Genomic DNA, 13,427 nt, shown 5'->3' with positions numbered 1-13,427 from the left:
GCTGGTGGACTCATGCGAGAGATCCGGCAGGTACACAGAAAAACTGGGCCGATTTGTGGCCCGCAAACTGCCTTCGTTTGCATTTTGGTTGATTTTTATTTTCTGTAACTGTTTGTCAATATGGAAGGGTACATCACCATTTTTTAAACGCTTTCTGTCCTACAAAATCTAGGTAAAGTTTCGTGGAAACTGTGTAGAAAATGTGCAAAGGTACACCCGCTTTTAGTTAATCGTTACCTCCAAAGCGCTAGAGGCTAGTTCGCTATTTACTTAAAATCGACGATGGGTCACATTGGCGATGTCACCCATCTTTATTGAAGAAAAAAAACTGAAAATTAAATGTTTTTACGGCGTTTTTGGGTCAGCTTAGATACACTGCATTGGTCTGCATTCTACACAGGCAGTAAACAAAAACCCATTATGAACAAGAGAAGGCGTTCCTAACAAACTTCCATGGTGTAAAATAACGTTCCTATTAATGGTATAAATTAGGTCATCCCAGCTGTTCCACATTGACTGCCCATTTGGTGTGCGAGTTCTAATTTCAGGCCAACTAATGTTATTATTATTCATCATACTTTCTAACGTGAAGAATTCTCGATATTGATTAATATCGTGTCTCTTATAGCAAGGAGATAGCACATATTTTTTATAAAAATACTGATGATTACTTTAAATTGCAACCAAAAGAATGATGATTTATATCAACAAAACTTCATCATCTTACTTACGACCATCCAGAATATGCGTGCCCGCAACAAATAGTACCATACATTCAAATACGGTTTGCTTATGTCAAATGAAAGTTACTGCTAATCAAGTGATTATCGAGAGTCTTTCATTAACTTTTCACAAAAATGAATACAATGTTTTTGACAGATACAGAAATCAACGACATTTAGTAAACATTTGCCAGATCTGAACGAAATCTAGCTAAATAAAATAAAATGCAAGGCGTGTTATTCCCGCACTGTTCTCCTAAGTTACGTTCGGGACACGCGCTCGGTCCAATTCTCGAGAGTTTTAACTTTGAAATCTGTTTTTGACGTGATCTTTTACAGCATCTGTTATTTCCTCTTCTAGATCCTTGAATTCAGACAGACTCGCTTTCCTCGCATTGGAACAGACAAATAATTCAAAAACCTTTTCAAATGATGTATTGAAGTAGTTGCCTCTTCGAGAAAGAGAAGAAAAAAAAACATATAAATAGAGCTTGTACGAACGGCGGAAAAGCATGAAATTTATATATACACCGTGTCCAATATATTCTCAAATACCTTTTGTGTTGGACGATTTTGGTATGTTCCAGCACCTAGATTAAATATCAATATTGTTTTCTAAAATTGTAGCGTTTACTTAACAGCCAAAATGTTGGATTGGTCTATTTTATGTTGCAGATCTAATTTTAATAACCATAAAACCATTACGTGTCTGCGCTATAAAAAAGATGTTTAAAAAGGAGCCCTATTTTCAAAACATTGAAGTATCTTGGAATCAATTCATTAAAAGATAGCATGAGACTTAAGTCTTAAGACTTAAGAGGAATTCCTCTTTGGATTACAAAAAAAGATCGGGGCGAAAGCGGTCGGCTAGTTCTGAAAAAGTGATCAAGACCGTTCGGGAACGTATCCGACGTTATCCTCAACGTTTGACACGAAAAATGGCTACAGCTTTGAAAGTTTTGTTATCAACTACGTATAACTTTTTTAAATACGAGCTAGAATGTAATGTTTATGAAAAATTGAAAGTTCACGAAATTTCGGAAGCTATCCAACAAAAAATAAATGAAACAGCAACTCTTCCCGTATCGCGGCACGCTGGTCACGACTTGTGTTCTCTGATGAAAAGCTATTTGTTCTAGAGCAAAGTTGTGGTGTCCAAAACGATAGATTGTGGTCCAAAAACATTAAGGATGTAACAGATAACCAAAAAAACATCCCCAGGTTTTCAAAATGCGACTAGTGTGATCATTTACGGTGGTATTCGCCGGCACGGCAAATTATCCCCATTTTTTATCGAAAAAGGCGGATAAATTAACCCAACGTCTTATAAAAGATATCTTATGAAGAAAATAGTGAAATCTAGCGTGGAAAGATTATGCGGGAACGAAACTTATGTGTTCCGGCATGATGGAGTGCTCTTGGAGGAGCATTTTTTGTTTCAAAACTGGTGCAGGGACAATTTAACCAGATTTATAGAGAAGAATGAATGTCCTGCCAGTTCACCAGATCTTAACCTGCTGGACTTTATCGTTTCGTATCGATCGTATAATTATTGAACCTAAACGAACAAAAATTGTCTAATTTTGTTCAGTTTGAAGCAACGATCCCAAAAAAATGGAAGGAAATGTCTATGAAAGTCGTCCGTGCCGCGTGCGTTGGACTTTCGAAGCGATTGAAGCTCGTAAAAAAGGATGGGAGGGGGGTAATTCCGAAACATATTTTTTAATTGATCAGTATAAGTTTCTCTTAAAAAAAAACACTCTGATGATAGAAATTGGTCCACCCGTTACGAAAATAAAAATGATTGAATTTGTATGAGAATATATTGGACACCGTGTATATATAATGAAATGCTTACTCGCAAAGTTTTTCAAATCATCCTTTCAGCAGGATTAGTTAAATTGTAAGAACTTAACTTCTGTTTAATATTTACCAAGGGAATAGACATGATTTACCAAGGGAATAGACAAAATTCTCAGGTTAAATTCATTGCCTTCAGTTCACAATCGTTTCAGCCGGTACGAACCAACACTTAAAAACCTAAAACTCAACAAGAGCATGGCTACTATCTGCATGTTAGATGCATTGTGAGAAAGATAGGAAAACACGAGTGCTTCAAATGAGATAGGTTATAGCATTAGCGTGTTGAATACACTTGAAAGTTCCTTTATTCGATTAACGCGCCATGCGTATTACTCGTAGTGACGAAAGTACATCATACGTTATGCGTTGGTGTGTATATGTAGCGTTCCGTAATCTCATCATCGCTACGTAGATAATGTAGATGATGGTGCTATTACTTCGACGCTAGCGGTCCATTCATCAGTTGACGTAGGGCAGTTGAGTTTAGCGTGTCGCCAGCGCTAGAGAAACACTCTACCATGCACAAGACATCGACGGAGAGGGGCGAGAATCAGCCAGCTGATGTTCCATGTTGGCCTCAAGTGGATGCGGAGTGCCTGAAGGAAATAAAACAATGGCTCATCGCGCAACCACATCTACCGGCGCTGGAAGGTAAAACCACATCTCTGCTATAGACCGTCGGTTGTGTTAATTGTAATTGTATTGTTATTTCGTGTTTTTTTTTATATTCGCACGTGTGCTGCTACAAAATTGGAATCAATGGTCCAAGATCACGACATCGCACTGTTTCTTCATGCCAACTACAATAACCAACAAGCAACCCAAACAACGATCGAAAACTATTGTACCTCGAGGACAAATTATCGCGACTTTTTCACCGATCGAGATATTTGCAGCGATCCCGTGCAAACGGCGTTAACTATCATGTAACTATATTGTGTTTCTGTTCTGTTTGACCACATATGAGTTATCTTCGATATCTTGTCCAAAGCGGGAGCCTTATCATTGCTGAATTTTGATTGATTCGGTTTGAACAAGTTATGCGTACATACATACTTACGTATGAACATGTGCGTGCTTTAAAGTTATTCAGATAGAGCTTCACAGGTGTTGATGTCAATGATTGTGCGTTAAACATCATCAGGGAGATTGGAGTAAGCGAGTTAAAGGGTATTGACCAAACCAACACTCTGACCTGTTCCGCATCTGATTAATAGTTGTTGCGTACACTCGTGGGCTGAAGGTCGCTGCTATCCGTGAAATAGCTATGAATTTGTTGTGTTCTATAAGCCAGTCAATAATACAATTTCCGTGCATATAACTACATAGTAGAGTCGATGCAAATATCTCAATTTGTAATTTTCGGTTCTAGGATGTTTGGTATATTACCAGGCGAAACGAAAGAGGGCTACAAAATGGTATATAGCCGTCTGCGGACAACGGATACGACACACTTCAATCATCCGCAAATATTAAAAATGTTAGAAAAGCGCAGTTTCGGATATCAGGCATCTTTTAACGTGTTTTGTTGAATGTTTCTTAGGATGACGATGTGTATGGATTTGTGGGTGAAGCTTGAAGGCAACGCCAATGGCCACATACTGTTATCAGACATGCAAGGGATTCATACGGGGCACATGACAAAGTTCAACATGGGAGCAGTAAAAAAACAAAGTTTCTATTTTCAGGAAGCTCTTCCGATTCGTCTGAAACAAATCCACTTCATCAATGTGAGCTCGCTTATGAACCGATTAATGTTTCTTATGAGACCCTTCATGCGCAAAGATGTGCAAGAAATGATAAATATGCACGTAACTAACGACACTCTGCACAGTGCCATCCCGCTGGAGAGTTTACCCAACGAATACGGGGGAAAGGCCGGTACCTTTGAGGAACTGGATAGTAAGTGTAGTTAAGGTAACTATGAGAGGCTCACATTTTTTATCTTACCTACCTTCGTTCTAGGAGCTTTCAAAGAGAAGTTGTACGCGCATCGTGACTGGTTTAAGGAAACGGAGGACAAATATTTGGTGGATGAATCGAAACGTGTGCCCAAGCCAAAGGGGTTCCTGTTTGGCTTATTCGGATAAAATCCATTTCAAGATCTTTTTACTAAGAGGGATGTAAACAATTGGCTGGGACATAAATCTCTATACCTTTCACCTGACTTACAAACATGGATTAATATATTAACCATCAATGATGATCAGCTCGTCAATGGCATCGGCAGATGATAGGAATTTTGCGTTGTTTCAGCTCTTTCATGGTGATTTGTAGGGGATTCGTTTCGTCCTCGAGCTCCATCCAATTTCGTTGCGATTAGCGATACTACAGATTCTCTTGCCGATTTCGAGTATGTAGTTTTTCGTTTTACGGTAATGGTTACCTGTGTTTCCGTATTGTTACCTTTCTTTAACCGGTGCCTCAAGCGTTCCGTGCCAAAAAACGGCCACTTTTAAACCCCATGGCTTTCGTGGGGGGTATCGGGCAACTTCGGAGCTAGCGGATAAGCGACGCATTGCGGTCGGCTTACATGTCGTATCTACAATACTCGACCTATTGCAGTCATTGGGAACGTCTGCGTGTTCATTGGGTTACATTTTACGTCAGTTTTTCGCAAAAAAATTGTGAAAACATTCGAAAAAAAAAATCCTCGACTGGCCGCTGTAAAAATGCTCTCGAACGTAGTGAAATCGGTATCGAATCGTACTTTGCTTAGCAACTTGGTGAGTAGTATTAACAATGATAGTGAAAACATATCGTGGCATGTTATTGCATCCGTGGTTTTACCATAAAAGATCAGCCGCAATATCCTTCACCTCTTCCCGTATCGGGCTGTTCAGTTGTTGCATAATGATATATTCCATATTAAATGGTAAAGCCGCAACAGTTTTACGCTCATGTTAGTCCTGTGCTCTGCTCGGTAGATATAAAAACAATCCACATTTTGGAAAGTTGCTTTGAGATTATAACACCCAACTTGGTGCCGGAAAGATAGGATTATGGGGCTCTCAAAGTGGGTTAGCACCATTTTCCGCTCGAATAAGGCGGCAGCGGCAGCCTCAGAAGTGGTCAAAGGCGCTACTACGCCTTCCAGTGTGGAAAAGGTGGTTACATTAATGTTTACTCTTTTTCCCATCGTACTCTTGGGTCTGTCTACGACCCAAGAACAAACCCGGGATTATGAGCATTATTTTAACAGTAAAATTAACTTCTTTTTTTCAGAAAACTCTGTCTGGTCAGAAAAAAAATGGGTTTGCTTCCGAAGCTACGTTCGAGACGCGGGTGAGTGTTTACTTTTGCTGTCTCATTTTGTTTTTTTTTTCGATCGATACTAAGAACAGCTTGGTTAGTGGATGACCTTTACGGCGAGGACAAGTACAATTTCTCTTATCTTATTTCCGATTCAGTATCAACAGCGACAATCACTGAATAGATCTTTTGTTTTCTATGAGCCGACTCTCTTGCATTGCGTGATCGCTACTTACGAACGGCATCCTTTTCCGTTTTTATTTATGTAGTAAAATATGGTCTTTCGTGCTAACGAAGTGCTTGTAATAGTTAATCTGTTGAATAACGCAGTCTGATAATCCCGATAATGAACAAGGTTATTCGACCGATGCTGTTTTTATGAATCGATTCTAGAACTATTGTTTTAAGTAAAATAATAAATCACGAATTTCAAACAGCTGGTACTTTTGTACTCATCGCATGGCAGATAAAACCTAATCTAATTGAATTGTTTTCCTGGTCAGTTTTCATCACTCTTGAGATTAAGCTGGGAAACATTTTTAAATTATTTTAATGATAACACAAATTTGTATTTATAACGACGGTGATTATAACGATGAATCCTTTTATGCGTTTGTTTACGCTTAAAATAATAAGGCGGAAATAATTTTGGAACAGTGTTAAAACACTTGTGATTGCATTCCTAAGATGCAGTTTCATCCACGAGTAGCGCTAAAAAAGAGATAAATTATCAGGAAAAGTATAACCATACACCATCGAGAGAGCGTAACATCACATAAACTATCGGAGATGTGCTTCTTGCTCTTAACCTCTTTTTGTTGTTATTTGTCTAACATTTTATTGTCTTCCCTTCCATCTACGTATATGTTTTTCGTTTGATATGTGTTCCTCGATTGCCCCACCTAACACCGTCACACGAAAGGCCTTTAAACTGCACAATCTCGAAGAAGGCCCGGCAACGCAAGTCTCGGTCACTAAGGAAGATGCCTTGAAGTACTACAGCCAGATGTACATGATCCGTCGCTTGGAAACGGCCGCCGGTAATCTGTATAAAGAGAAAACTATCCGCGGTTTTTGTCATCTGTACTCGGGCCAGGAGGCTTGCGCGGTTGGAATGCGAGCAGCTATGCGAGCTGAAGATTCGTGTATAACCGCTTATCGGTGTCACGGATGGACCTATCTTATGGGTGTGACGGTGCAAGGTGTACTGTCTGAACTGACGGGTCGAGGAGGAGGATGTGCAAAAGGTAAAGGCGGATCGATGCACATGTACGCACCCCAGTTTTATGGTGGAAACGGCATAGTGGGAGCCCAAGTCCCACTCGGCGCAGGAATTGCACTGGCCGCTCAGTACAACGGAACGAAGGGTGCCTGCATTGCATTATATGGAGACGGTGCGGCCAATCAGGGCCAGATCTTTGAGGCCTATAACATGGCCTATCTGTGGAAGCTGCCATGCATTTTCGTCTGCGAAAACAATGGTTACGGTAGGGTCCGCTTACTTTCGTGTTATGGCACTTTGCATATAACACTTTTGATAACGCTGGCTTGATTGTATTGTTTTCTTACAGCAATGGGAACATCCGCTAATCGGGGATCGAGCAATGTGAACTTTTACACTCGTGCAGATTACGTTCCCGGTTTGTGGGTGGACGGCATGGACGTGCTGGCCGTCCGCGAAGCAACACGTTTCGCGCTCGAACACTGCTCGTCGGGTAAAGGACCGATTCTGCTCGAAACAGCGACGTATCGCTATTCCGGCCATTCGATGTCCGATCCCGGTACCAGCTATCGTTCCCGCGATGAGATTGCCGAAGTGCGACAAACACGTGATCCAATTACGTCGCTTCGTGAGAAGATTCTCTCCACCGAGCTGGCCTCGGTGGAAGAGCTGAAGGAGATCGAAGGCAAAATTCGTGCAGAGGTCGATACTGCGACGAAGGTGGCAAAGACCGATAAAGAAATTTCAGTTGACGAGCTGACGGCAGATATTTATGCGAATCCTCAAAACCTCACTAGCGTCCGCAACACGATACCCTTGGCCGAACTGCAGCACAAAAGACTGGGAACGGCTGTCAATATGTAGAGCGATAGGGCTCACGAAAGCATCAAGAGCATCATCACTAGCCTCCGGCTCATCCCTAGTCGCTAGCTTCGAGCATGACGATGGAACATACTGACATATTTGCGATATTAGAAGCGACCAACAAAATTGCCCCAGAACAGACGCAATCTCACTAGCGATTCCCATGATGATGGTCTTCAACGCATCTATTCACTAGCGAAACTCTACTGTACGCCGTGCAATGTAAATGTAGCCTGAGAACCATTTACATGTGAACAGCGTAATGTAGCGATAACTTTGTTCAAAACAATGACCATAAACGGGTTTGAAATGCATTTTCAAGCGTATAAAAATACAACCTGAACTTAATGCAAGTATGTCATCAAGTCTTTCACTGTATACCGTAGATCATTATCACACACCAAATGTGAACTAACAAATCAATTTATGAGAACAACCGACGTTTGTATTGTTAGCATTAGGTGAATCGTCCGTTGTTGACCAAGAGCAGGTTTCGCATTGGCCAACGATTACCATAAAATATTTAACATGAAAATCATTTCAATTTCTATTTTTACATTTAATTAGAGTAAAGTTTAGTTCGGTTTTAGTTTTTGGAGCACAGAGTGCCGTTAAAGTGGCAACATTTACACGGATTAGTTAAGCATTGGACAGCTCACTTTCAGATGTGCGAGAGCTCAAATTAATGAGGTAATGTTTGTTTTTCATCTAAATCATGTAAGGTTCTGTTGGTAGGTAAGCGCATTTTGGTAAACAAAGTAAGAGTTTTCATAAAAGTGTTAGTTTGCTTTTTGTAACTACTACCAATGACCATCAAATGTAGTGATTCAAACTTTTATACGCTCGAAAGTTCGAGCCGCGAGTAGGGCAAAAGTTCGAATCAGAATAATCATGCATTTGTGTTTTTTAATTGGCAGAATTCGTGAAAATATCCAATAATCAGAGACCTGTAGAACAAAAACTCGTTTCAAAAACTGATAACCAGTCCTCGAATATTGATTTGGTTATACCACTTCATTCGATAACTAATCCTACTGTTCTTCTAAATTAAACATCTTCAAATGCTTATTGGACATTCTTTTAAGCTTCCAATTAACATGCTGATTGCAGTGAGAAGCATAAACCGCTCTTAATTTCTGTTAGAAATGTCCTAATTTTTTTTTTAAAGTGTTCTCAGAGAGAACTTCAACTACAACCGTAGTTCCGTTTTGGGGGAAGGCGTTTAGAATGATTTCATTAAAACGTGGCTGCGTCTGGCGGAGGAATGTACTAAACTCCCGGTTGGGCAAAACATCCGCGATGAGCACACACAAAACACCGTGTTCTACACGAAACACTCTTCTAGCCATCGAATGTGAAGACGAGAAGATGGCTTGATGCGTTATCCTCTCTTGGTACTTGGTAGTCGAGTTGCAGTACATTAACTCGGTGCCAGTACGAAAACACAAAACGAAGAGTTCGTTCTTCGGCGGAAGCGTATCGTGTGGGGTCAATAGTGCAATAAAAATGCTGGGACAGACGAGTGGGACGGCAGCTACACAGTAGGTACACCGCGGTACCACAGGGACTGCAAAACAAAAGACGAAAACAAAATTGTTGCCCCGTAATGCAAGGTCTGCCGGGTGCGCACTTCCTATTCACCAGCAGCAACCGAGATGCTCGTCGGTTGGTGAAAGGATTTCATTCTTCTCCTATAATCTTCATTCCATCAAGGTGAAGTGGAGTGCTCCCAGCGCGTAGTCACCATGACCTACGGCAAGACAATAAACCAAAGGCTCCACCGGTGGTTGCTATTCACCTCTTGCGGGATAGTATCTTATCCTTGAATTATTTGGCCTTCCATGACTTTCTTGTTCCCCTTACCACAAGTGCGGTACCAAGTACACTCTTTGCGTGCTACAAAGATCATTCCACTTCTGTTGTCTGCTTTCCTTCCCTCGTTGGTATTTGTCCTTCGATTACCGTAATGTCATCATTATCAGTCTCAAATGAGCCAGTAAGAAGAAAGGGAGAAAACAAATATACGGGGCACATTATGGAACGTTTTTATTACAACTCGTTAAACCTACCGCCAAAAAATGACCGGCAGACTCCGACCAACACCAATCCGAAGGCAGTTAGCTGTATGATACGCTCGAAAAGCATCATGCGTGCTAACTTCCGCTTGGCATAAGCGATCGTCTCGTCGGGATCCTTCACCAGATGACGCCTGATGGTAATGTATGCGTTCTTCAGATAATCCCCCGTCAGAGTTTCATTGGGCAAGTACCATCCGAAAGCCGATCTACGATGATTTAGTAGATTAGTAGTAGATAGATAGACAGTTTATAGATTTAGCCGTTCGGTACGGTTCACTCACCGGTCCTGTTCGTTTAAGAAATGGGGCAAACTATTCATCTGCTTAGTCTCAAAGTGCCATTCGTGCCACGCAAAGTACTGTATCGAGAGTTGGCCCACATATATTCTAGTTTGTAGATTCATTAAGCTATCGGTTAGAAAGTAGATTGAGAAAACCGGTGAAAAAGGATAAAGTGATTTGAGAGAACGATGTACCAATGCTGACACCACGACATTACAACTTACAATGGTTTGTGGCCTAGTACTCGTAGTAAAATGTCCAAACACAATGCGGGCAGAATCATTGTGAACAAGAGCTACAAAAGAGAAAAAGAAAAATTCGCATCGTCAGTTGGATCTTCCATGAAATTTAGCTGTGTTAACAGCATTACCTTCACATAGTACCATGCTTTCCAGTCCGTCGGTGATCCACCGGGAACCCAAAGCATGCGACTGAAAGGCACCTCGAACAAGTATTCCTTGCCACGATCCAACATTTCTTTGTATTCGACGGACTGCTGATAGGTGACGGCACTGTTATAGATAGGAAGATGGCCCGGGCCGGCGTCACGTTCGATCGTGCCCCTTTTCCAGGCGGCCAGTATGAGATTTTTGACGACGACATCGACCGGGATGATGTTGATGCGGTTCGTCTGTTGAATGTACGCGGTTCTTGTGATGCCCATGCCTGCGCTCACCAGCAATCCTGTCGGCCCGTTAAAATTATCCACCCAGCCAACCATTGGTTCCTGAATCGGGAACATCACTACCGATGGGCGCACGATGGCCAACGGCAACTGGTTACTGTAATCGCGGCACACATGCTCCGCCAGTCCCTTCGTAAAGGTGTAGCTATTTGGCGAGTTTTGCGACAATCTGTAGTGAAGAGGCAGAGGGAATGCAAACAGTTGAGTTTGGCGAATCGGTTCTGCAATATTCAACGAGAAGCGCCTACTTTGGCATTACGGCATCTAAGGTGGGCGCGTCGCAACGATCCGCCGCTTGCACCAGCTTCCTCCAGTCATACTTTGGCGGGTAGAGCTGCCGGTTGATAAACAATCGTGAGTGGTGGCATGAGCCTCGCATAACCGCAACGTCGATTAGCTTACCTTTTCCTCCACTGATCGAATCTCGGGGTTGCTGTAGGCCGTCGACACGTGCACCACGGCACGTACTTTGGGAGCGGCCCTCTGGAGCACCTCAAACATCTCCTGCGTCGAGCAGATGTTTGTTTTAATCGCATCCTTTAATGGATCATCGAAGCGCACGCTAGCCGCTAGATGGAATGCCACCGTCACCTTGCTGAGCCGCTGCATCTCCTCCTCGTGCATGCCGAGGCGAAGCTGCGTAATATCGCCGTACACGGGCACCACCTTGGCGAGTGCTTCCCGGTTTTCCTCCTTCAGTCGATCGAACAGCTACAGCGAGCACCGTAACACACGTGCCCAGTGTTGGATGGTTGGAAAAGCAATTCGAAAGGTCAAAAAGGCAAATAGATTCGATCGGATTGTAGCAATCCATAGCCGCGCGAAGGCACTCACAGGACAGTTGGCAAGCTCGGCCACACGTTGCTCAATCGATTTGCCACGCTTACTTCGCATCAGTACAAATATACGCCCGATATCTGGACAGGAGCGCAACAGCTTTTCGATCAACACCTTACCCAGGAATCCCGTTCCGCCGGTAAGAAACACATCGGTATTCGAGTAAAACTCTGTCACCGACTCGTAGCTTCCTGACGGTGGTGGCGCCATAATTTCGGGACTTTCGTCTAGATTGGCACAATATGCGGTGTTTCACTTGCACGATCCTAAGCTCTTATTCGAAGGAATTCGATCTGCACTGTAAACACGCATGCACTCGCTCACTCTTCGGCAGTTCGTCTGCGATCGATACTGATCCACTGCGAACACCACACTAACGCGTCAACGTTTCGAAACACCAAGCTTTATGCCCTCCGAGTAGTGTCCTGTGGTCCGCCCGAACCGCTACGGGCTACTTTTGGGCACGGGTGCCGAGCATCAAGGTCCTCCGGCGTCGTCTAGGACAGAAGAGCAACAAAACTGTTAGTTCGCGGTAATGAAAGTGATTGTTCGAGTACGAGCGGTGGGTGAGTGATTTCTGCCGACGGTGCCATCCAAGGCCATGTCCGCACATGAGACCATGACAATGAACCGCATGCAGTTTCCTCCGTCCTCTTTCGCTTTGCTTTGCATTTGCTGCAGATGTAAGTATGCTGGTGCAGAAGATGGATGCAGTCTTGCAGTCGATATAAGTTTTGTGCGTAACAACAGTGACTAATTACGGCCTAAGCAATGCCTCACGTCCAAGTTCCACCAGTTACTTCCACCAACTAATCTCGAAGGGGCGCTGCAGAGAACTTTTTGCAACCCATTTTTTTTACCCCCGTACTTTTGCAATTGGTCATGAAGGGAACGCTTATGATTGCAAATTAATTCGATGCGACTTATGGGGTTCGATCGCTCCTCCAGTCCGTAGAGACTAGATGACTGTGGAACCGACTGACGTTCTGGTGGAGGCAAATTGGATGCACGCGCAAGAAAACAGCTAACCGATGTTTTATTTATTGCTTTCATCACCATTACGCAACGGGGTTTTGTTTTTTTGTTTTTTGTTCAAATTATAACGAGTAAGAGTGTGAGCTCGAGACAATGTCGTTCATTTAGCTTAAGCGGTAATAGTTTTTCTCGTGATTAACACCGTAAAATGTACTTTAGAACATGTGTTTGGAAATCATTTCGCACTATTTCCGTTGACGTCCTTCCGTGGCTACTATGCTGATAGTGTGTATTGAAGTGTGTATGCCATGCCTACAGCTGATAGTGATGGTGTCCCTATGTGGCTCGAGGCAGACCCAGGGCCACAGCCAACTTCGTTCGAATGACGAGCGTGCTTGTTGGTTCAATAAAAAGCATTCGCCCCAAACTTTACGATTAGCGGTGATCAAGTCTGCCTATAAGTTAACTCAAGCTCGTTGGCAGCCTGTTGTTGTTTCATTGCGTTCGATTGTACTTACGCTTCTGGGCACATCCTGGGTACGTGTAGCGAAGCAACTTAACTTTGCCATTGCACTTCATTTAACACATCCTTCGGTTCATTCAATCGTGCTTTTAACTTTTTCCGCTCCACTCACGTGGCCGCTCCTC

General features: G+C 42.8%; 3 protein-coding genes across 5 annotated transcripts; 2 read left to right on the top strand and 1 right to left on the bottom strand.

Moving 5' to 3' along the window:
• Nucleotides 1-3,066: 3,066 nt before the first annotated feature.
• On the top strand, nt 3,067-4,815 carry LOC126575451 (alpha-tocopherol transfer protein-like). Its single transcript, XM_050236153.1, has 5 exons — nt 3,067-3,236; nt 3,355-3,511; nt 3,958-4,065; nt 4,129-4,487; nt 4,551-4,815. The coding sequence occupies exons 1-5, from the start codon at nt 3,104-3,106 to the stop codon at nt 4,673-4,675; spliced, it is 882 nt and encodes a 293-aa protein (XP_050092110.1). The 5' UTR covers nt 3,067-3,103; the 3' UTR covers nt 4,676-4,815.
• A 381-nt stretch (nt 4,816-5,196) lies between these two features.
• LOC126576124 (probable pyruvate dehydrogenase E1 component subunit alpha, mitochondrial) lies at nt 5,197-8,284 on the top strand. 2 transcript variants are annotated; one of them, XM_050237248.1, is made up of 5 exons: nt 5,205-5,311; nt 5,513-5,692; nt 5,811-5,870; nt 6,760-7,324; nt 7,409-8,284. In XM_050237248.1, exons 2-5 carry the CDS (start codon nt 5,588-5,590, stop codon nt 7,921-7,923), a joined length of 1,245 nt encoding a protein of 414 aa, XP_050093205.1. In that variant the 5' UTR covers nt 5,205-5,311; nt 5,513-5,587; the 3' UTR covers nt 7,924-8,284. The 2 variants fall into 2 exon arrangements, with proteins under 2 accessions (XP_050093206.1, XP_050093205.1); XM_050237249.1 differs by lacking the exon at nt 5,513-5,692 and having other exon boundaries at nt 5,197-5,311.
• A 1,669-nt stretch (nt 8,285-9,953) lies between these two features.
• Nucleotides 9,954-12,611, bottom strand: LOC126574977 (putative fatty acyl-CoA reductase CG5065). 2 transcript variants are annotated; one of them, XM_050235429.1, is made up of 8 exons: nt 12,566-12,611; nt 11,802-12,301; nt 11,370-11,678; nt 11,216-11,301; nt 10,653-11,136; nt 10,507-10,577; nt 10,283-10,408; nt 9,954-10,207 (listed from the first exon to the last, which is right to left on the bottom strand). In XM_050235429.1, the coding sequence occupies exons 2-8, from the start codon at nt 12,012-12,014 to the stop codon at nt 9,973-9,975; spliced, it is 1,524 nt and encodes a 507-aa protein (XP_050091386.1). In that variant the 5' UTR covers nt 12,015-12,301; nt 12,566-12,611; the 3' UTR covers nt 9,954-9,972. The 2 variants fall into 2 exon arrangements, with proteins under 2 accessions (XP_050091386.1, XP_050091387.1); XM_050235430.1 differs by having other exon boundaries at nt 12,585-12,606.
• Between the last annotated feature and the right edge of the window lie 816 nt (nt 12,612-13,427).

The sequence above is a fragment of the Anopheles aquasalis genome, chromosome 3 (assembly GCF_943734665.1).
Source record: "Anopheles aquasalis chromosome 3, idAnoAquaMG_Q_19, whole genome shotgun sequence".
Lineage (NCBI taxonomy): Eukaryota > Metazoa > Arthropoda > Insecta > Diptera > Culicidae > Anopheles > Anopheles aquasalis.
The sequence above is the reverse complement of the archived record's forward strand: the minus strand, read 5'-3'. Positions and strand labels throughout refer to the sequence as shown.

Coding starts and splice junctions, on each gene's coding strand:
- LOC126575451 (XM_050236153.1), top strand. CDS start 3,104: ATGCACAAGACATCGACGGAGAGGGGCGAGAATCAGCCAGCTGATGTT. Junction 3,237..3,354: donor ACATCTACCGGCGCTGGAAG/GTAAAACCACAT, acceptor CAATGGTCCAAG/ATCACGACATCGCACTGTTT. Junction 3,512..3,957: donor CAAACGGCGTTAACTATCAT/GTAACTATATTG, acceptor TTTCGGTTCTAG/GATGTTTGGTATATTACCAG.
- LOC126576124 (XM_050237248.1), top strand. CDS start 5,588: ATGGGGCTCTCAAAGTGGGTTAGCACCATTTTCCGCTCGAATAAGGCG. Junction 5,693..5,810: donor CGCCTTCCAGTGTGGAAAAG/GTGGTTACATTA, acceptor TCTTTTTTTCAG/AAAACTCTGTCTGGTCAGAA. Junction 7,325..7,408: donor CTGCGAAAACAATGGTTACG/GTAGGGTCCGCT, acceptor GTTTTCTTACAG/CAATGGGAACATCCGCTAAT.
- LOC126574977 (XM_050235429.1), bottom strand. CDS start 12,014: ATGGCGCCACCACCGTCAGGAAGCTACGAGTCGGTGACAGAGTTTTAC. Junction 10,409..10,506: donor GTACTAGGCCACAAACCATT/GTAAGTTGTAAT, acceptor TCTAACCGATAG/CTTAATGAATCTACAAACTA. Junction 10,208..10,282: donor TTCTTAAACGAACAGGACCG/GTGAGTGAACCG, acceptor AAATCATCGTAG/ATCGGCTTTCGGATGGTACT.